Source organism: Triturus cristatus, chromosome 9, assembly GCF_964204655.1.
Source record: "Triturus cristatus chromosome 9, aTriCri1.1, whole genome shotgun sequence".
NCBI classification, from domain to species: domain Eukaryota; kingdom Metazoa; phylum Chordata; class Amphibia; order Caudata; family Salamandridae; genus Triturus; species Triturus cristatus.
The window spans coordinates 283,426,707-283,454,683 of record NC_140592.1 but is presented as its reverse complement, the minus strand read 5'-3'; the positions used below and the strand labels follow the sequence as shown (position 1 = coordinate 283,454,683).

General features: G+C 42.0%; 1 protein-coding gene across 7 annotated transcripts in view; it reads left to right on the top strand.

Moving 5' to 3' along the window:
• The first annotated feature begins 3,528 nt into the window (after positions 1 to 3,528).
• The window catches only part of MITF (melanocyte inducing transcription factor), a 690,636-nt gene continuing 666,187 nt past the window's right edge, over positions 3,529 to 27,977 (top strand). For 5 of the 7 annotated variants that reach the window (XM_085624957.1, XM_085624956.1, XM_085624954.1 and 2 more), the window contains exon 1: positions 3,567 to 3,791. In XM_085624957.1, coding sequence (XP_085481083.1) covers positions 3,688 to 3,791 — 104 coding nt within the window. In that variant the 5' untranslated portion in view covers positions 3,567 to 3,687. Of the gene's footprint in view, positions 3,792 to 27,977 lie in introns of all 7 variants that reach the window. The other 2 variants (XM_085624958.1, XM_085624950.1) reach the window with 2 other exon arrangements.

Below are 27,977 nucleotides of genomic sequence, written 5' to 3'. Positions count from 1 at the left end.
TGAAACCGGTCCTAGGATGCTTGTTTCCAGGCAAGGGAGGACCTGGCTTGGCAGTTCGGGCTGGACTGTTCCCATGAGGCACAGGGTCAAGACTGATTTGCATATGGCTGGGTTCAAACTGGAAAGGCATGGTGAGCAAAAAAACGATGGATTTAGGCCCAGATCTCTGTACTGGGGTGAATGTATGACATTGTTCTGCATTCTGTCCATCAACTGTTGTTTTTTGCATTTGTCACCCCGAGTGGTACGGGTATGCCCAGACGTGGGTCCCGTGCTCTCCATACCACTGGAATCAAGCTATCCTGGCTGAAGAGGGGTGAAACCCCGAAACCGGTCCTAGGATGCTTGTTTCCAGTCCAGGGAGGACCTGGCTTGGCAGTTTGGGTTGGACTGTTCCCATGAGGCACAGGGTCAAGACTGATTTGCATATGGCTGGGTTCAAACTGGAATAGCATGGTGAGCAAAAAAACGAAGGCTTTAGGCCCAGATCTCTGTACTGGGGTAAATGCATGACATTGTTCTGCATTCTGTCCATCAACTATTGTTTTTGTATTTGTCACCCTGAGTGGTACGGGTATGCCCAGACGTGAGTCCCGTGCACTCCATGCCACTGGAATCAAGCTATCCTGGCTGAAGAGGGGTGAAACCCTGAAACTGGTCCTAGGATGCTTGTTTCCAGTCCAGGGAGGACCTGGCTTGGCAGTTTGGGCTGGACTGTTCTTATGAGGCACAGGGTCAAGACTGATTTGCATATGGCTGGGTTCAAACTGGAATGGCATGGTGAGCAAAAAGACGATGGATTTAGGCCCAGATCTCTGTACTGGGGTGAATGTATGACATTGTTCTGCATTCTGTCCATCAACTGTTGTTTTTGCATAATGTGTTTATAGGGGCCTGGGGAGAGTTGAGGATGCCCAGTATCATCTCCCCTGCCATTTCGAGCGAGTGTCGCATTCTGGCGATACTGTGCCCTAATTGACTGTGATGGAGCAAAATGACATGGGTTTGCATTGTGCAATGACTTGGTGCAAATTTTGAATCTTAGCTGTACTCTAGTGGATGTATCTTTGTCTTGAATCGAGGCTAAATATCAACAACTCAATGGCATATCAAAAACAGTAAAGCACAATGTGCCCCACAAGAATGACATTGAGCAGTAGATTTGCAAACCATAACAGTTTTATTAGCAGATTATCAAAGTTACAAACTTAAATTAGTCAGATTAGTCATAAATCAATAATCATCTGGTTACAGCATAAATCAATATATTCCAAGCAAGTCAGAATAGCAACTAGAAAGCCAGATTATTTAAGTGTTATTGCAGACAAATCATAACAGATTTGGTTCCCCTGAAGGGAAACTCCATAATGCTAAACTAAAGTTTCAGAAGTGGAATCGGGGAGGTTTAAGTAGCAGGCGTCTGCAAATAAAGCCTCTAAGGAATAGCCATATGAAGGTTTCAATCAGACAAAGGAGTAATGTGCTTGCTCAAGAGATTAACGCAATGAGCAGAAATAAAGTAAGCATAAGGTCTCTAGAGAGGCAGAGGGGCATCTGCCTTCGAAGGTGGACAGGATCAAATCAGACTGTTATTATAGTGATGCACAATTAAAACATGGAATTCAATAGCCTAGACACTCCTTACAGTTCCCACAGAGTAGGAGCCAATCAACACTAAGCGTTTGCAAATTCCCGGTGTTGGCCCTCTTCCCATGAGTCATACAATGGTGGAACATTTCAGCGTTGTAGCTTCATAGATATCATACAAGGGAGGAGAAGTATCAGCTGGTCCACCTCACGCACAGTCCTTCAGATTTAATGTTTAGCTTGTTATGAGATACATGCAATGGCCTTCACACAGAATTTAACATGAACAGCACAGTTCTAATGAGCACACTATTGAAATGTGGCTCATGTTAACGAGAAAAAGATTACGCACTGCAAGCAAATAATAAATATAAAATATTGATTTAACATGGGGCCTTTCAAATCGAGGCCTATAGTGTCTATGGCTAACTTAACGTGAACACATGCTAATTATGGTTAACTATTAATATAAAAACCACTAATTATGGACAATCTAAATATAAAATCACACTTGAATATGAGCATGTTATGTGCAATCACATGTTATCAAATAAAATTTAAAAAAATAATAACAACACAACAGCAGCTGGGGTAGATGAAAGGAAGTTTCACGTATGCATTTTAGGCAGGGTTTGGTGTGGGACGGCGTCTTTGGCCATCGTCACACCTGGGGGGTGGCTAGTTTCAGGCATCCACCCTCCATCTTTATTTATAGAGGTTTCCCTTTTGATTTCCGCAGGGCAGTAGTTGGTTTATCTCTGTTTCCTCTCTAGAGCCATTCAGGTAGGTAGGTAGGTAGGTAGGTGACTAGCAGTTTGTCTTTTGCAGTAGGGAGTGTGTTGCTTTCTCTTTTTTCTGGGATCGTTTGGATGGGACAAGTCTGTTTTTCTTGGAGGGGTTTTGCAACCAATAGTCAGCACTGGATATTTTATTAGGTAGTGTCAACAGTACAATAGTTTTGTTTTTTTACACAGTTTGGGTGAGCCCATCCTAGCGTTGTCGGGGAGCAGTGGGATGGATTGTTCAAAGGTGACAGTGGAGCAAACGTCAGTGGGTGCATGAAAAGTTAGACAAGTATGGATGTGTGAAGGTTAGGAAGTTATAAGGAGTGGGCACTTTGACATTTATTAGAGTTGTGTTCGTCCAGGAATTAATATTGTTTAGTGAAGCATTTACTTTTGTAAACTATTGCCTAAGGATTTAGTTCTGTTTATATTCCAGACCTGTACTTTTGAAACGCTCTTTCCTCCCATTTTGGTGTAGAGTGTCGTTTTGTTGCGCCGTCTTCCCTGTAGCTTAAAGTTATACACAAACTAATTACGGCGCTTCCACTTTTACATAAATGTCGAGTGACCCTCGAGTAAACCTTTGTCTCGTTGTTTTGTAAAACTGTACTGATTTAATCGTAGGACCATTTTAAAAACACGTGTATATAATGCACTGCGACCGGACACAGCCTTTGGCTTATTACTTATTTCAACGAGCAATGACTCTTAATCTTCACTACAAATTTGAAAAGTCGATCGGAATCCAAAACATAGCCATCTCCTGAAGTTAGAAGACACTCACTACACCTTTGTCCCAATGAAACATAATAAAACATGATGATAACTGCTGTAGCACTTTACAAGGTGAGTGCGCAGGTGAAGGGCGGAAGGTTAGATTGACCCCACAAGGGTACGGACTTGGCCTTGATATACTTCAAGGAGGGGAGACAGAGCTATAATTCTATCGTCCTATTTCTATTTCCATTGATCCCGGACGCGCAGTGAGCTTCTAAACATTAAACAATTGAATATGAAAACAATTAAGCTCGCATGGTCCGGAGTCATTACGTGTTGTTTTTTTCAGAGGTTCTTTGCATGCTGGGTTAGGTAGTTCATAAGTGCTATTCCTAATATGGAGAGCAACACCGCAAGCCTCTCTGTAAACTACAAATCCCAGAAAAGAAGTAACGCAGCTGAAAGTCAATGTGCAGGAGGGGGCAGGGGAGTGGACTGTGGCTGGCACTGTAAGCACAGCCAGCTGGCACTGACAGCCCTGCCTACTCCTCGTCCATGTTCACCCACTAGCCGTTTTGCCCCACTTACAGTAGCAGCCATGCAGTCTGAATCTGGCATAGTGGCGGATTTCGAAGTCAGTGACGAATTCCACGAGGAGCCCAAGACATACTACGAGCTGAAAAGCCAGCCCATCAAATGCAGGTTAGTGACAGCTGGGAGTTCTTGGTAGTTGAGGGGCAGCACTTTGGTACACACGTGCATGACAGCAACAGAGGTCCATGAAGCGCATCTGTTTGCCATTCTTATACAGCATTGTGGAATAAGACAGCTTTCGGAGTGGCATTTGTCAAAAACGCCACGGATAAGAGGAGAATCTGCTTTAAATGAAAAATAATTAATCTTGTACCTCTTTTTGGGTGCACCTTTTACCCGTGCCAGGCACTAGTAGCACCAGCTCCTAACTGAGAGACAAGACTACTGTAGTGCGGCAAGTGTCTGTGCCTTTGAAGAGCTGCGTCGCTCGCAGTATTGGAAAGAAAGTTCAGGGGAGAGACCGCTTGGCTGCAGGTGACGCGCATCTGCCCTGTCAGTGCCCGGTGACATGGCAGTGTTTTCATGCGGGGCAAAAGAACGGGAATGGGGGAGTTTGCCTTTCTGATGGATATAGCTGAGTCGCTGTCATTGCACGCCACACGCAGCATTTGCTTTGAGACTTTTTTGGCAGCTTCAAGTGTCAGCATTGCATGAGCTCTGGCGTGTGTCATAACTCGCGGCTATTTTCAGCGTGGCAACGCAGGTTAACCTACTCGGGGAACTGTAAAAGTAGTAAACTAGGCATTTTAAACGAGACCGTTCTTTAGATCTGCAAATGATTCAGCATACTAAGGATGTTGTTGCCACAACGAGCTAGCAGGCTTCTTTATAAACTGGACTTTCGTTCTGGCTTGCATTATATACTTGTACGCATCTGCCTGTTTTGTTTGTTTACAAAAAACTTTGTCTAATGTATATAAGAAACTAAAAATCTCCTGAAATTCATTAATTTATCACTGATCTGATTTCATATGATGAATTGTGTCACTCTGTTTTTCACAAAATGCGTGAGTATAGAACAATCGTTTTTTTGCTATCTGAGGTCTGGCTTTTACGTTTTCGTACGGTGCCGTAATGGCACCCAGTACCACTGCTGCTCTTGTGTGCGTGTACGTCACCCTCCCACGTGGGTGAGTATGAGGGCGCCGCGGAGTGAGGGTTTGTGACGTCTTGTTTAATTTGATTATCAGTCGTATATTTGACTTTTTTTCGTATTCGACACCGCTTCTCCTCCGAGGTAGTGATGGTTATGACAACAGTGCCAAGTTCAGAGATTGGCCTTGCTGTGCTATGACACTCAGCGACCTGTCTTTTGACAAATAACACATGCAGAAACTAGAGGCGAGCGAACCAGCAAATTAACAAGGAGAACAGACTGGAAGGGTCGGCTCTGGTTAAAGAGCCAATGCACAAGCCGAGCCTTTAAACATATATGGCATGTAAAATATCCTGTAACAGACATCATGCTACAATTTGATAAGGTGTCCTCAACGTTCAGAAAAGTGGATTTCTTTAACACACAGAAGCGACCTTAATGCATAAGATTATCTCTTCACCGAGAAGAATTAATTTAAAGTGGGAGTTTTTAAACAAGCACCGGGAAACATTCCTGCCCCCGCCCTGATGGCAATGCTGTTGGTGAACTAAGAGGCTAATGTCATTTGTCAAGTATACCCTATATGTGACCTGGATGCATAGATTGAATGGAGCAACATTATTATAAAAGTCAAACATAAGAGGTTTTGTGCATCACACATCCAGAGCTCATATATTTGAAAGTGTTCTCATGTAATACGGACCATAAAGGAGGCTTGTTGAATTAAAATATTTTCCTAGGATCAGAGTTTGGTAAAGCAGGGAAACCAGGATTGATCCCACATTTTCCAGGTTCCCAGTGTGCAATGTTTCCACTAGATGGGCATCAATGGTTAATGCTTAGTCGTTGATTCTTGGAGAATGAGACTAGAGCGCGGGTACCGGCAGACTGCAGATTTTATTCTTTATTTAATTGTTGCCAATTTTGCATAGTGTAAACACTACTCAGCACACACAGACTACATTACAACTTTTTTGTGGCACTGGGTGATTTTCAAGGATTAACAGGATGCTGAGCCAAGGCCAGGATTTGCACCTGGTTCCCCCTCTTTAGTGAGCGGCCGCTGTAGATGCTATGCCACATCTCCTCCTCTGAAAGCTCGGCCTGCACTGTGCTCGATGTTCCAAGAGGACCTCGAGCCTGGCTCGAGATTTTAGTGGCTTGCTCACCTAAAAAAAACATAATAATAAAAAAACAAAAAAAAAATGAAAGACATACCAAATAGAATACCTTACAAAACAATTGGGTGTTTGGAAGCTCTTAAAGTGGTCCAGTTGCTTACAGCATACACTACACATCAATGGCAAACCTCTAGGTCAGATTATCTAGCCCAAACCAAGGGTAATAAACCTTTCGTCATTTTTTTTCTTTTCCTAAATTGGTACCAAATTCCTTCAGGCAACTGGGGTGATCTTTACTAGGAGATTATATCTGACAGTAACTCATTTATAACCCATACATTATATTTTGGTAAAGACTAAATATTTCTGTGGCACAATGTGTTATTTTTTTTAAATATCATGTTATTTTATATGGATAAATAGTTAATTAATATCACACACATTTCATATAGATATTTATATCAAATAAAAGGGTCTCGTCATTGACCTGTTTTTCTCACAAATATTACATGTAGGCTACATCTAAATGAAGTTGGCTTAATAAGTTAGATTTCTCTGTCCCTGCACTGAAACTGATATTTCCTCTCAAACCAAAATGTCCATACAACACCATCACCAAAATTCGCACAGAAATTGATTTGCGACTATGCTTCCATTGGTTTGTCCACGCTATTTAAAGTACCAATGCTGCATTCACCACGTCCCTGCTTGTTCTTTCTCTCTGTAGCTAATTTTGCCCTTATCCCCATGGTATCATAATCATTTTTGGGTCACCACTCTGCTTTTGCTTGTGTTCTTCTATGACTAAATGTCAACAGCAAGATAGATTGCCAAGCAGTCTCTGGTAGCCCAATATAATCTGGGATGGATTTGGAACCAAAAGACGCCTTGTCAGAAATGTTTAAAGCATCTCTCTCTGTCTCTGTCTCACTCACTCTCTCTCTCTCTCTCTCTCTCCCTCCCTCCCCCTCTCCCCCTCCTACAGACCCTGGGGAGCTGGAGACAGAGGACACTAGGGTGTCGCTATCAGTTGTGCAGTGGCACTAGGGCCCAAAAACCCACTGCCCACAATCATTACTATCCCAGTATTTTACCTCCCAGCCATTAGTGAAGGGCTCATGGCGCCCTTGCCACAACTTTGAAAGGCACCAGCCCTGTGCCTTCAAGAATCGGTCTCCAGTGGCTCCAGCCCCACAGAACTGCCCTATAGATAAATGGCCAGTGCAACCCTGAATATACCAGTGACTGTGGCCTACCTACCTGTACTCATTTGGGCTATCATCATATAATCACACGGGAGCCCAGACCGGTGGGGCTCCTCTTGTGCCTGTAGCAAAGTACTAGCCACACACGTAGCCTCAAAGTTGGGTATAGCATCTAATACACAGAGTTTGGGATTGACACACTAATGTAAGACAGTTTTAGTGTATTTATTAGAATATGTAATCTACAAACAAATCTAAAATTGGTATTAAATATCAAAATACTAAATATGTTATAACATAAAAGCTGCAATAAATATATTACCGTATGTAAAGTTCTGACAAAAAGTATGCATTACATTTGGGTTTGAAAGGGATCTGACAGCATGCTGTGAGGGTTCAAGAGTAATAGAGGGTAAATTAATGCTGATGCTGAGAAAGTTTTAAATGGTGAGGACTTTTATCTGTGCTTTGTACATAGTAGACTTTTAAAATCTTTATTGACACTAATCTTGCAGGCTTACGCTTTCTGCGATCACATAATTCCTTCTTGCCCTTCATGCAGCCCTAGGAAAGCTTCCAGGACGTATTCTATATCTAAATGTTGGTTGCCCCTAAGTCTCCATTTAAAACTCTGTTTCGGGAACTTCTACTGTGCACCTGGCATCCTGCTGCAAACGAGCTGAAAACACCATCTGTTAAATGAAAATATTTTGGAGACGTTCTGTGGATTTTTTTAAAACGACATCATATGAATAAACACTATTATTTTCTAGTGACTATGAGCTCAATCTTTATTTAAGCCTGCATTGTTTGAAAGTCGTGGTAGAGCGATTGAGACCGCAGCGAGATTTAAGTAGCTCAAAGGCAACGTTGAATTTAAATGAGATTTGACATGTAAATAACTGTACAGTGTTCACACCATAGTCTTGTTCTGCATCTCATATAATCACCTGTACGTTTGTGCGAAAAGAAGTGCTAGCATTTAAAATATATCGGTCCCAATTTAGGGATATTAGGGAAGCAATGTTCGTGGTGTATTTTCCTTCCAATACCAATTTAGTACAAGAAACATAGACAAGTCATATAGTAACGCATTCATGTGGTAAATTCTTCCTTTATGTTTCTTTAAAGCCTAAAATCAGTCAGCCCAGCCAATGCAGTTCGTCCAGAAGGACTTCATCAGGGTTCCGGGAATATCTGTGTGCATTCCTGAACATTCAGATCGCCTCGTTTTGGGTTGGAGAATATTCCACGTTCCATCAAACAAATCCTTCTGTGATGATGTTGCATATTTGACCATACTGATTGGACTGACACACTCTTCTAAATTGTGATGCCCAACGTATATAATGAAAAAAAATCTTCAAGAACTATTTAGAACTGGGTGAACCGACAGAGTGAATTTTCAGGACTGCACTCAGATCTTACCAGAACCCTGATGAAGTCCTTCTGGACGAAACGCATTGGCTGGGTTGACGGATTTAAGGCTTTAAAGAAGTGTGACTCCGTTGTAGTGTGCCTTGTCTATGTTTCTTGTGCTAAACTGTTATTGAAAAGAGAATACACCGCATACAGTGCTTCCCTAAGATCCCTAAATTGGAACTGATATATTTAAAATACAAGCGCTTCTGTTCCAATCTGTTTCTTAATTTGCTTATCACATGATTCCTTAGCAGTGGGTTCATGAACAGTTGAGCGCTTATAATTGCAATTAAATGAATATAGTCACACATACTAGTGTGACCATCTGACAGCCCACACTGCTTTGATTTTTCTGTTGTGTACATTTGTGGGACCTAGAAACCAGAAAAGTCCTAAACCTAAAGAAACCCAGTTTACCTCCCAATTCCACCCACCCCATTTGCTGAGTACGCACCTCCAGGGAGGCTATTTACTGATGGTCATTGAGATTTCTTTACTAATGAATATTCGAGTGCAGGAGTGGACTGGTAAGAACCCAGCAACCTAGGCAGAATGCTGTTGCCGCCCATTTAGGAAACTCATACCATATTCTCCTCCATATGCGCTACTCAGCCAGCCACTAGCTTGAGTGGGTGACTGTGGAAGGTAGTTGCTGTGTTTACGCTTTCAACCCATTATTATAGCCTTTATAGCTCTCTGCTGAGTTTTAAAGGCCCTAGATCCATTGCCACTTGGGCCTATAACTAGGGAGAAGGCCTTTAACAACCGGTGTATCCCTAGGCAGAAGGGCTATAAGGCGATTAGAACATCCCACTAACTGAAGATACAATGTTCTACATTAAAAAGGGAAAAAAAAACATTAGAAAGTTGGAGCAGAAGATTCATACCAGCCAATAAAGTCCTGAGCCACTTCGCTGTCTTTTAATGTAGTCCCCAACATTCAAATGATCGCATATATATTTTATTGTCTGTGTTAAGGGGTGAAGCATTTAGCTTGGTGGGGAGCAAGAAAAACAGTAGGTGATATCAAGCAGTCACACAACCCCTAATCAGCAGGTAACCTGCCCTGGCATATTTGATACAGAGGCCTAACTTGGCATTAACCCTTTAAAGCCAATGGCCACTCCAACCCTTTCACAATTGTGTCACGGCCTGGCTCGATAGTTAATATTGCAGGATTTTAGAAAAACAGTCAGTCGCAAAGACCTGAAAGCATTTAAAGAACTAGCATGCAGTGTTTGTCTAATTGCAAAACCTCCGGTAATGCTAACATAATTTTAGAACTGCCATGTACATCAAACGACCAAACGCTGGGCCTGTAAATTCCAAAGGAAATCCGCAACATTCTATTTGGAATAACTTTGGCGCCGATTGACGAATCCTCACGAAATTTTCAAAATAGGTGGGGCGCTCCGCTCCTTCCCTAAAAGTCTCGGGGGGGATTCGTCAAGCGGTGGCTGAGAAAAAGGGGGGGTCCCAAAACGCGTTTTCCCCATGCATTTTTCCATAGGACCATTAGTCCAAGCTACAGCCCGAACGGCTGAACAGAATTACTTGAAATTTGGCAGAGAGGTAGTCCTCAGGTCAGGGATGTGCCTTTTGCAGGTCTGGTGTAAATCTGTTCAGTATTTCCTGAGAAAATAGCATTTAAAAGCATATATATATCTATAAGCGCGCTCCGTGCGCGTACGGTAAAACTTACCGTACGCGCACGCTGCCGTGCGCGAGCGCAATTCTGATTGGTTGTTAGATCTTAGTAAACATTCGAATCGGTCGAAACCAGGAAGTGTCGGCCGCCATTTTGTCTCTCGCAGTCTGAGGGGGTGAAAAACAAAGGTGGAGAACGTGAAAAGGGGGCAGGGTGGACAGTTCCTGACCCCCTAGCCTTAGTCAGGGGGTCCCAGAAGGACCCCCAAGGGCCAAAATTTCCTTCAACTTTTTTGCGAAAAATCGCGGAGTACGCGTAGCATGCGCGTACGGTAGAAACAGAAAAATTCCGCGAATTGCGTAACGTGGGCGCGCGGTGCGCAAAGCGCACCGCGCGCCCACAACGCGCGCACGGTGCGAGAAGCGCACCGTGCGCGTACGGTACGCGCACGGTGAAAAACCTTAAAAAAAAAAATAAATAAATACATAACTTAGCATTTAAAAAACAGTACAAATTCACTGAAAAAACCATAGGTTTCACACACGTTATAGTTAGGAATTAGCCTTTAAAAAACCTTGCAAATTCACTTAAAAATCCATAGGTTTCACACATGTTATAGTTAGCTGGACATCTCACTCGTGAAAAACCATTGAAATTCCCCCGTTCTAGTTAGTGCAGGCAACTATAACTCACGCGACCGCAATCCTCTGCTGATGACGTCAGATATTACATCACTGATGACATATGTGTCTTTCTGAAAAAAAAATATTTGTAATATATGTATAGCTAAAAATTAATGGAAGAAGGCATGTAAATAAGTGTCTAAATACAGTGATGTAATATCTGACGTCACCAGCAGAGGATTGCGGTCACGTGAGTTATAGTTGCCTGCACTAACTATAACGGGGGAATTTCAATGGTTTTTCACGAGTGAAATGTCCAGCTAACTATAACTTGTGTGAAACCTATGGTTTTTTAAGTGAATTTGCAAGGTTTTTTAAATGGTAATTCCTAACTATAACGTGTGTGAAACCTATGGTTTTTTCAGTGAATATATATATATATATATGTATAGGTGTATGGCAATGACCCTATTAAAAATATTAGCTTGAGAGCATAGGGGGTTTACCCACATTTAAAGTATATGTATACATGCTGGTGTTAGAAACTGGGTTATTAGAACCACAAAAGTCACTAAATTAACATGTGCTTAACCATCTGATAGCTTGGCATGCAAACAGTCAGGCTTAACTTAGAGGCAATGTGTAAAGTATTTATGCAGTACTCAGACAGTAATGAAGTGAAAATACAAGACAAATCTCCAAACCAAATAAAACAATAAGAGTACAATTTAAAAAATAAAATGACACCAAAACAATAAAAATCAGTATAACTGAAGATATTGAATCCGAATCTGAAAATGCTTTATTCGATTTTAAATACATGATAAAATCATAAAAGCAGAAAGTACAATAAAAACAATTCATTTAAGAGAAGCATTAAAAAGTGCCTTAGTATATACAACTGATCCAATGATACATAATTTTACGATATAAAAAACTAACAGATTATACTTCTCCTTTTCCTCAGTATGCTTTTCAAGAGTCCAGACATAATTCCAATACAGTACACATTATCCAATAGTTTTAAAAAAAGGAAAGCCGGGCGACATTGCTGCCATGCTCCTTGCTTTAACAGAGGCATAATCCATCTGGTTCGTTCCTTAGCATAAGATTTACAAAAAAGGACAACATGCATTGTAGTTTGTAATGCTAAATTATCGCACGGACAATGGCAAAGATTCCTGGACCAGTCATTTATAGCAGGGAATGATACCAAACGATGAAAGCAATCAAATCTGAACCTAGTCAGTATATATCTATCGTAGTCCCCTATGCACCACACTAGGTAAGGTTGAATAAAGTTACTGGCCAAACTCAATTGGTGCTGGATCACAGAGTTTTTATTTATTTCCACTGCCAGTCTGAGAGTCTCGAAATGATTTAAACATAGGGCTTTAAGCTCTTTTCTAGGTAAGGTGCTCATAGTGTCTGGTTTAAAATAAAAATCTGGTCTACACAGATCATTCGATAATTTTCTTATATAATTTAGCCAGGGGATTTTTTTGGCCTGATCTAATCCCATTGAATCTTTAATAATCTCACGATTCAACCTTAGGCTAGGAGAAGTCCAGACTCTGTGCCAGAGTAAAACTGGTTGCATTTTGATCAAATCGGATATGTGGGGAATCCCCAGTTCACTGTGGCAGTTAAAAACAGATGAGCTCTGAGGAACAGCTAGTATAAACCTTAAAAAAGCATTTTCAACCACTTGAATTGACGAAACATCATAAAAACCCCAAGTCCCCGCCCCGTATGTAACAATACTTGTGCATTTAGCTTGCTATATTTTTAATAATATTCCCGGGGGCCTTTTCCCCATTTTTTTTTTTTAAAAGTCATCACAGCCGCAGTCGATCTTTTAAACAAAAGCGTCCTTCTTTGACCGCGGGTCCCCAAGAACCCGAATCCTCCAGTAAAATGCCAAGGTAGGAGAACGTTTTGGTTGGTTCGATTTTGCCATTCCCAGTAGCTAGACTTCTACATATATTCTTCCCCTTCCCACATGACATCACAAATGTTTTTGTTACATTAATTTTCAATCCCCTATTATCCATAAAATCAGTGTAAGTTGTAACGGCCCTCTGAAGTCCAAGCTGGGTTCTGGCCATTAACACCGCGTCATCCGCGTCAAGAAGGGAGACAATCTGCTGGTTATTGATTTTCGGTGAATCTCTCGCCCTGGCCACCAATTCCTCTTCCAAGGCGTTGGTATATAATGAAAAAAGGAACGGGGCCAGTACGCAGCCTTGCCTTACACTCCTCTCCACACGGAATGACTTAGTGCACTCACCCTTTAGTTCATACCTCACCTTGGCTGAGGCCCCGTATATAATTGTCTCAAAATTGCACAAGTGGGGGGCTCGACCTTTAGGTCCTCTAAAATGTTCCATAGCCTGCTGTGGTCAACACAATCGAAAGCAGCGGTAAGATCTACAAATACCACAAATAATTTCCCTGCCCTCGCTTGGGTATACTTCCCCTGTATCAGGGAGAAGTTTAGGACCTGCTTGTTTGTACCCTTCCCCTACCTAAAACCATATTGGACCTGGCTCAGAATATTGTTTTCCTCAGCCCACTGTTGAAGTTTATTCAGAACGACCCTTCCTGCGATTTTCATTAGTGAGTCTAAAAGAGAAATGGGTCGGTAACAGGCAGGATTTTCCCGGTCCCCTTTTTTAAAAATGGGTATTATCACGGACTCCGACCAGGATTTAATAAAACCCATAGCACAACAAGCTTCTAGAACTTGGGTTAACAACGGGGACCAAAGCTCTATTGTGCTTTTGTACAAGTCAATCGGAATCCCGTCGGGGCCTGGGGCCTTACCTCTTTTACTCTCATTTATTCCCGCCAGCACTTCACCATGTGTAAAATGGATATCAATTGGCGGGAAGTCAATAAGGTCGCCAAGTGAATTTGATTCCTGGGGTATAGTAATGTCCTCATTACTCTTATTTCCATACACCTTGGAAATAAAGTCGACCCATGATTTCTCGTCAATCGCTAACTCAACCCTTGCTCCCTCATTTTTATCAAAAAATGGTGCCTTTACTGCCTGCCAAAAATAGGAACAATCCCTACGTAAGGAAGCCTCGTAAAGGTTATTCCAAGCTTGATTTTTAATTTCTTTCTTGCGTTTATTCCTGGCAAGGTTATAGGCCTTCCTGCACGGGTGATTTCCTCGTAATCCCTCTCTGATCTATGGAGGGCAGCCTTTAACAGGGAGTAAGTCTTAGTACACATATTATCAAACCAACCATTTTCTTTATTAGATGGCATCTTACGAGGGCAACTCAGCGAATATTGTATCACTGACGAAATTACGGAAAACGCATTCCGTATGTCCCTATAAGATGTCCCTTCTTGCAGGCACTCAGTAATGGGGATTAAAGTCTTTGATATAATCTTTGTGTTCAGAACCTCAGGGTCCTTCCTGCCCCCACTCAGGGAGTAGCCATTTTGGCAGGCCAACACAATATCTTCGGTCCAAGCCAAACTTTCCACAATGGAAGGTGTGCTCTTAAAGGGAAGTAAGATGTTAATACTTAATGGTAAGTGATCGCTCAGGCCATTTGGGTGAATACGAAATTGATCAAACCAGTTAGCATAGCGATTTGGAATAACAATCGGAGAGTTAAAACTACGACCAATAAACGTGGGGCCAAACTCAACTGGGGGAGAACACAATGTGTTGGCAAAACCAAGATCAAACGTTGCCATCACTTCAATAAGTCTTTCACCCCTATCTGAATGAACAAAGTGGGCTGCATGTGCGTTGCATTCTGTTTCGATATCCCCAAACCCACATCCAGATTGTCGACAGATACTGATGTTAAAATCCCCACCCCAGAACGTAAGCACATCCGTTCCTTTAGATGCAACCAAATTACTTAAGTCATCGATAAGGCTTTTTAATATGCTGGCAACATTGTCCTTATCTATGTTGTTGTAAAAATTAATGACCACTACCTCAGTTTGCGAGAATAGATAAATAGTGACAATTTGATAATAGGAGGTAAACTTAAGCATTTTTATCTTCTGCACCCTCATCATATTTGAAATATAAATACAAATCTTCCCTTTGTGTCTTCCGTGTGCTGACCTCAAGGCTGGTATATGGAGTGTCTTGAAGCCATCAATATGTAGTTCATCCAACAACCACGTCTCCTGAAGACAAAGGATGTCAAAGTTGTTAATGAAATCTATCCATATTGCATTATAGGCCAGAGATATTCCAGAATATTACTCTAACATTTCCTTTAGCAGAGTCAGGTTGAGAGGTAGATTCCTGATCATTTTTACCCTGACTTTGACTTCTCTCTATCAGCGGATCGGCAACCAAACTACAAGCTAAATCTACAGTAGATGTTACATCAATGATATCTCCACCGCTTAGTGAATCATTTAAAACAGGCTTTAGAATTCCTACTAGGGGTGAATCACCCAAAATTTTCTGTCCCATAAAAATATTATGACTAATGTGATCGTGAGATATAGGAGGCAAGGTGATTGCTGTACCACCCCCGCACATGTCGTCATTTACACCTACAAGCAGTTCCACAGAGGATACTAGGGTACTTAGCCTAGTTAAAGCTTTAGGTGCCCAGTCAGCTTTTGGATAATGATGGTCATTTATAGCCAAAAGTCAATCCACATCCTCCAGAGAATCTAAGGGCCTGTACCTATTTGTTACCTCTAAATTGTATCTTGGGTTAATATTAGGTAAGGTGGTTATATGTGAGGTGGTATATTTGTCAGTCGTTCTTGGGCGATAGAAATAGCCCAAGGGGAGAACATGAACGCCCTCAGCCATAAGTGTATTTGCACCAATTCTAGTTAGAATTTCATGGACTAAGAAAGGGGAACCGAAAGATAAAACAACACAATCCCCTTTAAATTTTTTCTACTGTCACCCACCCACGAAACTCGTCTCACCACATTTTGAATGCAGTGAACATCTCCTGTGTCAATCCTGTTTTAGCACCCAAACAGTGTATGGCTTTGTTCATCAACGTAACCCAGGATTCTTTATCGCCCTCAGGTATCGGAGAAACATTTGCCAAGATCACGGTATAGGGGACCGCAGCTGGAGGGAGGTTTAGACTAATGGAATTTGTTGGAGCTCCTGATTATATGGCACGCGCGTACCTTGACTAGGGCAAGTATCAGATTGAGTTAAATCGCCCCTTCTTTCATTATTATAGATGCTCCCTCCCCCGCTCACCTTGGCAGCCTTGTACAATAAACCACTAGGAGCGGACTTCTTCGTAATTGTAGAGCTTGCGGGTCTACTAATACCCCCCCTCACATTGCTCTAATTACAATATTCAGGAGAGCTGACTGCTAGAGCCTTGCTTTTACCTTTACCTAATCCGTTTCCCTCACCATACTCTGGTGGTGTAGTTATCCCATCATTAAGGCACCCTGTAATAGATACCAAGCCTGCCTCAATTCTGTCGTCTCTGCGCCAAGGAATCAATAGATTCTTTAATAAATGTAGTTAAATCTGTGAATAGGCTCATAATTCCTGACACATTATTACTGGTTTGGCCTTTACTTTTGCTTTTATTTCTGGGAAAAGTTGCACGTTCTTTCACTTTAGTAGTAATTGGTGTGTCCATTCCCTTGTTTTGGGTTTTGGAGTATTTGAAGGGGTGGAGGATGGAACCTTATGTGTCAGAGGCAATAAAATATTGGGGCCATCTTTTTTCTTAGAGGTACAGACTCTTTTTGGCGTCGGCAATGGTACTACATCTGAGTCAATTAAGAAAATCTCATCGCTTCCAATTTGGACCCATCCATTTTGAAGTTCCGCGGTTGTTACGTGGGAATTTGTCACCCCCTCAGACAGTATATGATTGGAAGAGGCATGTTACTCCTTATTCAATGCCTCTTCTACATTACAAATTTGTTTTTCAAGAGCGCCCACAGCCCCGTCAAATATTTTATTAAAGACTCTGCTGGAATCTTTAGCCTTAATAAGTTTTTGGTTATGAAGTACGTTCTGCAGTTTTCTTTTTCCTATGATGTGGACCGCAAGACAACGCCAACAAAACAAAGAAGTTAGCAGAAAAAGGTAAAGATAAACTAGGCTCCAGGCACAATAAGTCACATACAATACACCTCTTCAATGCAATCAGTCGCCCATTTCACTGACAAAATAGTCCAGAATCAGAGGAAATGGATACAATTACCACAGTCTCAAACGCTGGTACGTTGATCCAGGAGTCCAAGAGTCGTGGCCAAGCCCAGCCTCTTTCGGCCACTGACGGCCAAGGACGTGCCCGCCCTTGGCTCGGGCGAGCCCGTGCGCGTCCCGCACCGCGGGAGGCCTGTCGAAGATTTAAGGGCCGGATGGCGCGCAGGTAGTGCGTGGTTCCCGCCGCGATGGCTATGCCCCCTGGGAAGTGTAGTTTTTAGGAGGCAGTCAGCTGTGGCAGGAAATCTGATTAGCGGCTCCCCGGGGATGGAGTCGGCGTGATGGCAGAGCAAAACAAAGTGGCGGCAGTAAGATCAGGCGTCCCTGAAGATATTGATTTTCAAAGTTTTAAGTGAAAATAGCGACAGGAATCCCAAAGCGCCACTTGTGATTATCTGGTTGTGACTGGTCAGGGGTAAGTCACAAGTGCAGGCCGACCGTGCTGAAGTGTGGTTCAGATACAGGGACCAGGTTAGTCCCGCTGAAAAGTTACCTTCTCAAGTCCACTGCAAAGGCTATTTGTGTTGATGGGGCTGCAAGGAGGTAGCTGTTGTAGTGGCAAATGTCATTAAAGAGAATGCGTAGTAAGTGCATTTGTTGTAGAGGATGCGTGAAAAGTGAAAGTATATCACGTGGTGTTGGACAGTGTGGTACAGACCTGCAACCAAGGGAAAATTGTATTAAAAGAAATATTGGCACAATGTAGCTGAACCTAAATCTATAATGATGTAGTTGGGACCTGGAATTTGATCACCTCTGTGCCTGTTAGATTCATGTGTGTTTTGGATACAATAGAATTGTAAATAGTTTGGTTTACAAATTACAAGTGAAGTTCTGCGCTTTGAAGAGCTATTGTAGGCTAACATATGCTGAAAACTCCTTTTTATAAAGGCCTAGCCTTGCTGTGCCCATTTGTGTCTCTGAAGTGGGTTGTAGGTTTCTTTATCCATCTCATTTAAATCGCCCTACTCTTCTTCACTTGCACTACATCGGTTCCCACTGAAACACCCACACACATAAAGCCATTATATTTACCATGATTGTTTCCGGGTAACCCCATAGCACCCTCTACCTAAATTTATTTAATTCGTTTTTTTTAAATCTTGGATTTTTGTAAATCTGTAACTATTACTTTATTTTTTTCGTACTCTAAAATTAACTCCTAATAGTTTATAAAAATATCTTATTCGCATTTTTACATGTGTGTGTGTTGCTTGTGCTGCCATGGACCCCATTTTATCATATATCTTTTTGTAAGTGTAATCCCTTTTTAGGTTTAGGTAGTTACAGTGCATCTGTCAAACAGACCTTTTACTTTCATTATACATGGAATGGCTTTGTGTCCTCACCTCTCAGAGGTGGCATTCTTCGACCAGCCTCCTTCAGCCATTGGCTTCAGGCTGTCAAAGAAGTTGTAGCCCAGTCCAGTGGAGTTCGTATCACTCACCTAATGGTATTGACTCTTTGGGTGTACCCTTCCATAGCCTCTGCTTCCACCTTCTTACATTGCACTGCACAATAACTAATTTACAACTTTTGTCTTCTTGTTTCTAGCTTCTTCCTGTGGGTCTAATTTTAATTTGCTAACACTGAGTGTTAGCACATTAAACCCAGACCTATTGGCTTTGCCAATGCTTGTTAATATATACTTTTTTGACATTGTTCCTGTAGATAGTATATGGGCATCCAATATAGCGGTCAGGGTGATGTAGTGGAGACACGGTAATGATATTGCAGTTTAAGGAGATGATACAGTTGGGTTACACTGAGCAATGTATGGAGACAGTTACACAATGTTGATGTATTGCTACCTTCCTCACTGTTGAGTCAGCAATTAATATGTTAAATACCTTACATTTTTTAAAATAGCAAATCTGGCTACTATATACAAATGTTTCACCCAACTTAAAAATACACATCCGTAGCAGCATTTCTTTTCAGCGCTGAAGGGAATGTAGGATTGTAGAAATGTAGTGCTGTAGCAATGTTGTTTACATATTTAATTTAAACTTGAACATTTATCAATTTCATTGTAAACAAAAGATATCCGTAACCTTTTATGGATAGAGTGCTTTTTTTTCTTGTCTTCAAAACATAGCGTGGACACTGCCCTGTTTTTTGTTTAACATTATTATATGTGTACATTAGGATTGAGGCACCACTCAGCTACAGCATGGCAATGACAACTCGCTATGTGATTGGGTCAATGGTACGTTAATGGCCTCCCCATTTCCCCCATGGCCTACATCACCTGTTGCTGTACAGTCCGTGTCTCCCTTCTGAGTGGCGAGTGACAGCCAGAAGAATAGATCCAGGACTCCAAAGGAGGAGGACCATAGACTTGGAGAATAGTGCAATTTCCGCTGCCCAAACAACTCGCGTCTCTCTTTAGTGAACGGTTACAAGCAGCCACAACCTGTACCAGAATGTGCCAGCAGTCCACCACCTGTCGTATGTCACAGTCGCCAACTGCTTCCACTCGTATGTTGCCTTAGCTCCCATTTTGTTGTTATGCTTTATGTATGCAGTTGATTGTATGTTTCAGGGCTCTCTAACCTTTTCTGTAGTGACAGCTACTTCTGATCAGTGAAAATCATCATGAGCTACTGAAGGCTAACCAACTTGCGTATAAACAGATGCCCCCCACAGCCAGCTTAATTGGCTTTAAGCCTAATGTCCATAGAGCCAGATGCTATGGTTTGAACAAAATACTTTGACTAGGGTACTATGACAGTGTTGCCATGTGTGTCATGAGAGCGGGGTCTTTGAAGATGTATGAACATGTGTGCGTATAAATAGGGCTATATGTGTGCGGGTGACTGAGAGACTGTGTTGTATGTACTTGTGGCACAGCACATACCTTTTGCCATATGTGGCACAGTTACATGCATAACACAAATCGGAGAAATCTCAACTGGAGAAAAATGTTATGCAAAAATGTTCATATTATGGAAAAAAAATTGCACTTTACATTTCTCCAACTTAAAATAATGGCTGTATTTTTCACTTATAAATATGGCACTGTACCAAGAAAATTAAATTTAAGAATTAACTTTGTTTATTTGGATTCTATAAAACTCATCATTTCAATTTTCTCTCATTTCCAAGTGTTGCATTTACAAACACTAAGCATCTTTCTTCCAGTGGCCTGTAGACATTGAGCCATATTTATGACAGAAAAATATATATTTTTTTTAATGGGAGGAATTTTAAGTGAATAAACATGCTTCATAAAACATTGAGGTGTTTGTCTTACGAGAAAGACATTGATGCTTGACGTTTCATAGAAAAAGATTTATTTGTTTCTTTCATTTTGAAAAAAATGACTATTTTTCAGTTATAAATATAGAACAGTGTCTATTGGCCACAAGGAGCAAGAGGTCTCCTGTTTGTAAATGCAACACTTTGAAATGGGAGAAAATTAAAATGAAGAGTTAATCATTAAGGTCACTTTTAATTTTCTCCCATTCAAAAGCATTCAGAAACTTAACTTTTTCAGACTTTTACAAAAGAGTTAAATACTTCAGTTCTTCACCTTCAGTGACACAGCCTGTCCCATAAATCTGACTGAGCTCTGCTATCTGCAACCTGGTGATAATAATGTAAAATAAACACAGTCTTTCCTTAACATTTAAAAGAAAAATTGGACCGAGTGCTTATTTAAAAATGAATTCAAGGCTGCAAGCTGCTTTGAAGGTGTCTGGGACCTACTGGTAGCTCGCAGTTGACTGGTTGGAGACACCTGGTATATGTCCTAATCCAGCAGCACTGTCAGAATATGGAACCCGCTCACCATCTGTGTCCAAGCGTGGAAGCAGCACCGCCTCGGTGTATGTGGAGTCAGTTTGCCGTCTGTATCAGCTTGTGGTAACAGTTCGCCGTCTGTATCATTGCGCAGCAGTTGTTTACCACCTACCAGTGTGCGGAAACTGGGACCCACAAGTATCAATATATGACACCTTTAAAATGGGCAGCTTTTTGCTTGGAATAGAGCTCAGTGTTGTGCAATAAACGCACAAAACCATAAATTTACAGTGCCAAGTCAAACAGAATTGGTATTAGAATTTGTTTTCATGTGGTCACAGTACGTCTATACAACATGCCACGGTGTATTTTAAGCGATAGTGACGATACCGTGAAGGACCCTCCCACTTTTTACTAGGGGGTCTCCAGCTTTTCATGCAGAAACATTTCACTCAGATCTGTAACGGGTATAGCTACCTCGGCTTGTAATCTATTCAACTCTTCTATTTTTTTTTTTTTATAACCTATGTTCACACCTATACATGTGTATTTTTTTTCCAAGCAAGGGTAATTACTAAATGTAGTCCATTCCTTGTAGTAAATAAAAAAGATTTGTTTATTCCCCTCAAAATCCTGTCTCAGTCGGATAACTAAGGACTTTAGCAGCCTTTGCCTTTCTTAAGGTCGAACTGCTTATCTCATCGCTGAGAACTGAGTATCCTTAGGCACCCGCTTGAGAGAGTTCTGTCTTGGGTTAAGAACTATTGCGCTCAATGCACTTTACTGCACTTCTATGTAGCCTATATTTCTTTAGAAAGGTGAAGACTATTGCTACAGTATGGTGGTGTGGACACTAGCCTAACTTTGTGTGACATATGAGTTTTTCAAACTTTGTACTGGAAAGCTTGGATGAGGATACAGACTCCCATCTTTTTGCCGGGGGTAAGATCCCTGTGAAACCGTGTGTCATTTTTTCGTGGAGTGTTGCTATTTGCACCACTAGGAGTTATGTGAAACCTTTTGTAACTATAGCTGTCTTTTTTTTCTTGTCTATTATTAGCAGTTGTATATCAAAAAAGAGTGGATCACTTGAACCTGTTATCCAGGGTTTGGTGGTTATTCGGCCGTTCCTTAAAAAACCCTCATTCACGTTTTTAGATGGATTGTATGGCGGTATATCTTGGTTCTCCGCCTTGATAACGTGACTGCATCATCATCGGGTTTAGTATTGTGCTACCTCCACCTGGAGGGAAACCACTGGATATTTCAGTAGTGATCAGAGATCAAAAATTGGACAAGGTGCTCATGTGTCGTGAAGTGGTGAAAATTAAAAAGGGTATTTCCTCATGCTTCCTAGACTATCATCTTTATTGTTGTCTGGTGCATGGAAAAAGAATAAAAATAGGGGAAGTTGTACAGAATGGGCAGTTTATGTGTCCGCTGTACAATCAGTCCAGTGAGTGGGTCGACATGTTTCAGCTCGTTATGTGCCCAGCAGGGTCAGGTGAGCTTTCATCAGGACCAGGGGGTGTTTTAGTGTAAAAGATGGGTATTGCCCACTTTAAAGAAGCGGAATTCGGAATTTTCTTCACTGAACTCCTAGTGTGAGGTTAATACCCGAAAAGCTCCGATTTAGGGCTTCCAAGGAAGAGTGGCAGCGTAGTAGGGCGGGATTTCCGCTCTGCACGACTTGCAAGTCGTGCAGAGCGGAAATAAAATTATTAATTGGAAGGTGATTGGATCACGAATCCTTCTTACTCCCTATCAATTGATCAACTATATATTATTAGCAGTTGTACAGCTCTTCATCTATTAGGATGGCGTTGAAGCACCTTTTGATGGTTTGATGTATAATTTGAACATTTGTGATTTTTTTGTTTTTGTTTATGATTTAAAAAAAAAAGTGTTTTTACATTAATGCCATAGAAGGAAGGTTGCCCGTGCCCCATTTTGTCTTGCATGTTTTAAAAGACACTGTAAACCAGACTAATATTTATTATTGCTTGAAACAAGCTTACGTTATCTCGCCGGGGTGCCATATGAGTGGAAGGAAGGACAGCAGCACTAATGGCAATTGCTTATTGCCCGTGGAACCTTTTTCACATTGTATAGTCTATTGTACGTAGGTGGGTGTTATTTTGTACATTCGGCTGCTTATATGTTTGTAAATCTAGAAGCCTTCTCTTTTAGTGCTTTAAGAAGAATGCTACTTTGCAGTGGATAGATTGATGCACACAATCATGATGCATTGGGAAATGAGATTCCTGGGACCACTCAGATGGGTAGTGTCCTTGGAAGCACTAGAAATTATCTCCTTCTTGGAACTCAACTACTGAAAGGCAAGCAGTGTTCTTTGACACATTCTTCCATTGAAATTGTAGGTTTTAGGAAGTGGTTGACCTTGGAATGGTAGTTTTTCTAAAGCATATGACCCTTGCAATTATACTATTGCACCAAGCGCCCATGGGTCTCATTGGAATAGACACACAAAACAGCAGGTTTAATGTGGACCATTGAGCATTGAAATAAAACCAAGCTTACACACTGCATTATTGCTCAGTCCTGTTCATAAGCAGTAAGCGCAAACCTACAAAAATCTTCACCCAAAAATTGGACTAGCAAGTCAGTGTTCCCACATGACACCTAAATCATGAATTGAGAATGATTTGGATTGCATTATAAAGAGAATTATTTCAGTAATGAATCCTTTGATAATACTAACACCCAAATCATATAATTGGTATCAGCATAGCATGTTCTGCTAAGGATTAGCCATCGTCATAAAATGAAGTCATGTGTCATTATCATGCACAAGGTCATGACACCATACTAGTGTGGAAAAAGTATAGTGTACCCAGGAAAGCTTCTAGTACGTGTTTCAAGTGTACCTTTACTATGGCGAGTACCTGAGTCATGTTTAAAAATGAAATGCTTAATTCCTAGGAAGTTAATTTCTCCTGCATCGTGCTGGTCGACATGTCCATACTAATGACCCCTGGGGTGGTGGGATGGGGGTGGGAGGAGATGGAGTTTGTGTGGGCGGGTGGTAGGGTGCATTGCATTATCCGGACCAGGATCCCTGTGTTATGCAGCTTTGTAGCCCACTCATTCAAAAAATTGACATTCAATCCTATTCACAGATTGTGCATATTAAAGTTATTCAAATATACTTGCAATTTGCTGACCTAGTGTGGAAGGAACCCTGTTAAGCATCTAAGCAAGGCCCCATGGAGTACACAGGTGGGACCCCTTGAAGTCGCACATTCATCAAAGGGAGAGCCCCGATCTGCAGCGTGTGTGCGTGTGTGCGTGTGTGTGTGTGTGTGTACATGTGTGCGTTTATATCTTCCTCGCATCTGGCGCAGCAGGAAACTTACTAAAGCAGACAAACTTCCACCCGAGGCTCAATGGAGGGCCGCGATTGATGTCCTTTATTTAACGTGAGTGAGCAGACCATCTGGAAGGTTAGATTGTGTACAATGGACTGCATCTACCAGCGTGCTTTGTAAAAATAATTTACATAATCAAATAGGCACACCGGAGGCAAATATAAATGGTTTTAGCACGAAGGGGAAATGGCAGTGCACGTAATTTTCTGGACACTCATGTTGGCCTCTGAGGAAGGAGTTAAAAAGTATTCTGAAACGCGTCAGGCCACGAGGACTTTAAAGTGGATGGAAAGTTGTCTGTTTGTTTCAGAAATAAAGGCGGTTACCTACCTGCAACGGAGTGCGTCCTTGCTTGCTGGGCATCTTTGGAACATGTTAACACGGCAGCTCCAGGCAGTGAAGGATTCGCACCGCTTAGGGGAGGAAACCCATGCTCCCAGCATCAGCCGGGCCTGACACGTTTCAGGATAGCTCCCTTTCTCAAAGGCTTTCTGCAATTGAATGACTGCCAACCAAACGAACATCAGCGTTTGACCCTCCTTTATTACAGTGTCACAATCACACTCAAGTGAGTAGTAAAGCATTATGGGGCTGGTAGTTCGTAAAATAAATCCCAAGTGGGCTGCAGGCAGTCCATTCAATCCAATATAATTATAACATCACAGGGGCACAGGCAGAGTTCATCCCCGTTCAAATTTTATGCTAAAACAGTCCCACCACGCTGATACATCGCACCAGCAGCGGGACTGCTAACTTTTGCGGCAGTGCATCCTTCGTACGGGTCGGCCGTATTAGTCCTGTTCCACAGGTTACCCAAAGGCAGGACACATTCACTGTTAGCAAACTCCAGTTAGGGGAGGAAACCCATGCTCCCAGCATCAGCAGAGCCTGACGGGTTTTAGGATAACTCCTTTTCTCAAAGGCTTTCTGCAACTGAATGACTGCCAACCAAACGAACATCAGCATTTGTCCCTCCTTTATTATAGTGTCACAATCACACTCAAGTGAGTAGTAAAGCATTATGGGGCTGGTAGTTCGTAAAATATATATGTGTGCATTTGTGTATGTATATATATATATACTGCAAATTGCAAGTATATTTGAAAAACCATTACCCTGACGTATAAAAACAGTCCTAACTCCTGGCATACCTCCTGTCACTGGCTTGTTTCATGGCCCAAAGAAAAGTTTGAAAGCCCAGGCTACCAAGCTGGCTGCCATGATGGTCAAACATTGGACCTTCTCCTAGCCTGCTAGATAACAGCCTAGCTTCCTCAAGTATTCAGTAGATAGGCATTAGAGTAGAGGCAAGTGCTTCCCCATCATAAACAAGACTCGTTAGGTCGAGATTCCTAGACAGCGCATGGATGTTCAGTAGCAGCTGCTCCTGGGAAGCAGTAGTGGGGAGGGAAGGGGGGAAGAGGGTTAAAAAAAAGTAACTTACCTGCCGGCCAGCCAGCCACCACCGCCTCTCCTCCATCCTCTTCCTGGCTCTTCTGTGTAAACAGAAAGCACCTGGGCTCCCCGGATCCCCATAGCCAATCACAATGCTGCAATGCAGCATTGTGATCGGTCTGAGCGCCGTAGTTCAGCGCTCAGCCAGGAAATGGGAGCCTGGGCATGTTCTCCACGCAGGCTGTAATGCAGCCTGCATGGAAAACATGGAAAGTGTGCATGAATCTTTGGCCGGCCCGAGAGGGCCGGTCAAACATTCATGCGCACTTACATAGGGCCCACCACTCCTCCCCCTGCACTGAGAGCAGAGCAGATCCACCCACCCCGCCGAGATGGCGCAGCAGGAACAAATAAAATGATAAGTTTATTTTTCCTTTTTTTTTTTCACTGCGAAAAGCAGTGGGGTGACGCTACTCCGCCTTAGCGAAGGAGCTGCCACTGCATATGTTGCAAGCTCTTTCTTGCGTGCTTCTACCCCACCAAGTTTCACTGTCTAGTTGCAAATGTGGGCTTACCAGGAATTTACAGGGGACTTAAGCCCACCCATTGCTTACATTGGTTGCCTTTATCGTCCCTCTCATTTGTTGCTTCTTATTCATTGGCTTTACTTGTTCCTGCTTGTCCATCTTGTGTTTGTCCCTCCCTATGAGCTTTGCCTCTTTACCATCTCTTTGATTGGTTGGCTACTATCCTTCCACTGCTCACTTTTAATGAACTACTTTTTGCTTAAGAACTCCATGAGAGTGCATGTTTCCAGCTCTCTCCCTCATGTGTTTCCCGACCTGATCCCGCACTCCATGTTGCGGGCTCCTTCATGTTGCATGCTCTCTTGTGTGCTTCTCCCTCCCCAACTCCTTTCAACTCCCTTGTCCTATGTTGCTTTCTCGCTTGTGTGCTGCTAATTCTGCCCCATGCTGCTGTTCCTCGAGTTCCTCTTTATCCCTCCCCTGCCCGTTCCCCGCTGCTACCTCCAGCACGCATCTTTTTTGTGCCGCTATCCCACTGTCTTTATTTATTTATTTTTTTGAAGTGGAGAGCAGGCAAAACATTGCTGCTAGCCCATCCTGTTTTATTAAAAAAAAATGCTTTTGTGCTATTTATTTTTCATGTTTCTATTTACTGATCCATTTCGGATTGATAAATAAAAATAAATGGTGCCTCTGTCATTAAAAGGCATTGTCAAAGTCAATGGATCCCAAAGGTGAGACGTTTTGGCTTTGCCAATGCTTGTTTTAGGTAAGAGTTCCCCTTTCAGCTATACAAGGTTTTACTTACTCAGGTGTATTTTAGATGTTATGAAATATTTGCATTGTAACTACTTTTTTACTTATGTATGGTGGGAGTTCATATTTATGGTGTTTAGAATTCTACTGGGAAAATGAAGTCCATGATTAATGTGAACAGTATTGCTTTCATGTATTTTTAATCTAATATATGCTCAAGAAAGGGACATTTTAATATTGCAATTAATTTAATTCACGCAAAGTGGAATTGCTGCACTTCAGTTTATAATGACTGCAGGGTAGATAAGATATAGCCGAAAGGAAGAATTATATTAGTATAACCAACAGAAATGGCGGATACGCTATTGTTACCAGACTGAACACTCGATATAGTGGAACAGTTTGAAATCCAAGGTGCCACACAAGACTCTAATCGTAGAGGGTAAAACCAGACTAGAGTAGCACGAGCTGCACTTATGTGTGAATAACATATCTATTAACCAACTCAAGGACCATAAAGAGGCCATGCAGAAACATACTGAACATTATGGCTAAAACTGAGAGACTGGAAGCAAGTACAGATGCCTTGTATTGAAATCATTAACTTGCCTAAGCAGTTGAGCCATTTCTCTGTATAAAAACTCGATCTTTCAAGGGCATTGAAATCACGTCTTTATGCCCTAGCATTCTCATAAACCATAGCAAAACAAAAAGGTGATGGACGGAATTCTGAATGTCATCAAACATTCACCCCTCAGTCACAGATCTGGGTTAAATCCATATTTTTTGCAGAAAACAAGCATCCTGGGACCATTTTAGAGGGATCGCCAAACCCTGGCTGATGAAGGGTGATACCCCAAAAACTGTCCCAGGATGCTTGTTTCCGGTCCAGGGATCACCTGTCCTGGCAGTTCTGGCTGGACTGTTCCCATGGGGATCAGGGTCACAACTGATTTGCCTATGGCTGCGTTCAAACTGGGGTGGCATGGTGAGCAAAAACGATGGATTTAACCTAAATCTGTAACTGGGGGTGAATGTTTGACAATGTTCAGCATTCCTTCCATCACCTTTTTTGTGATGCTATTCTCCTACACCAAAAACCTTTGCACAATTCCATGAATCAGAGAGGTCGTTTGAGACTACTTTAGGATTATCTAACATAAAAACAA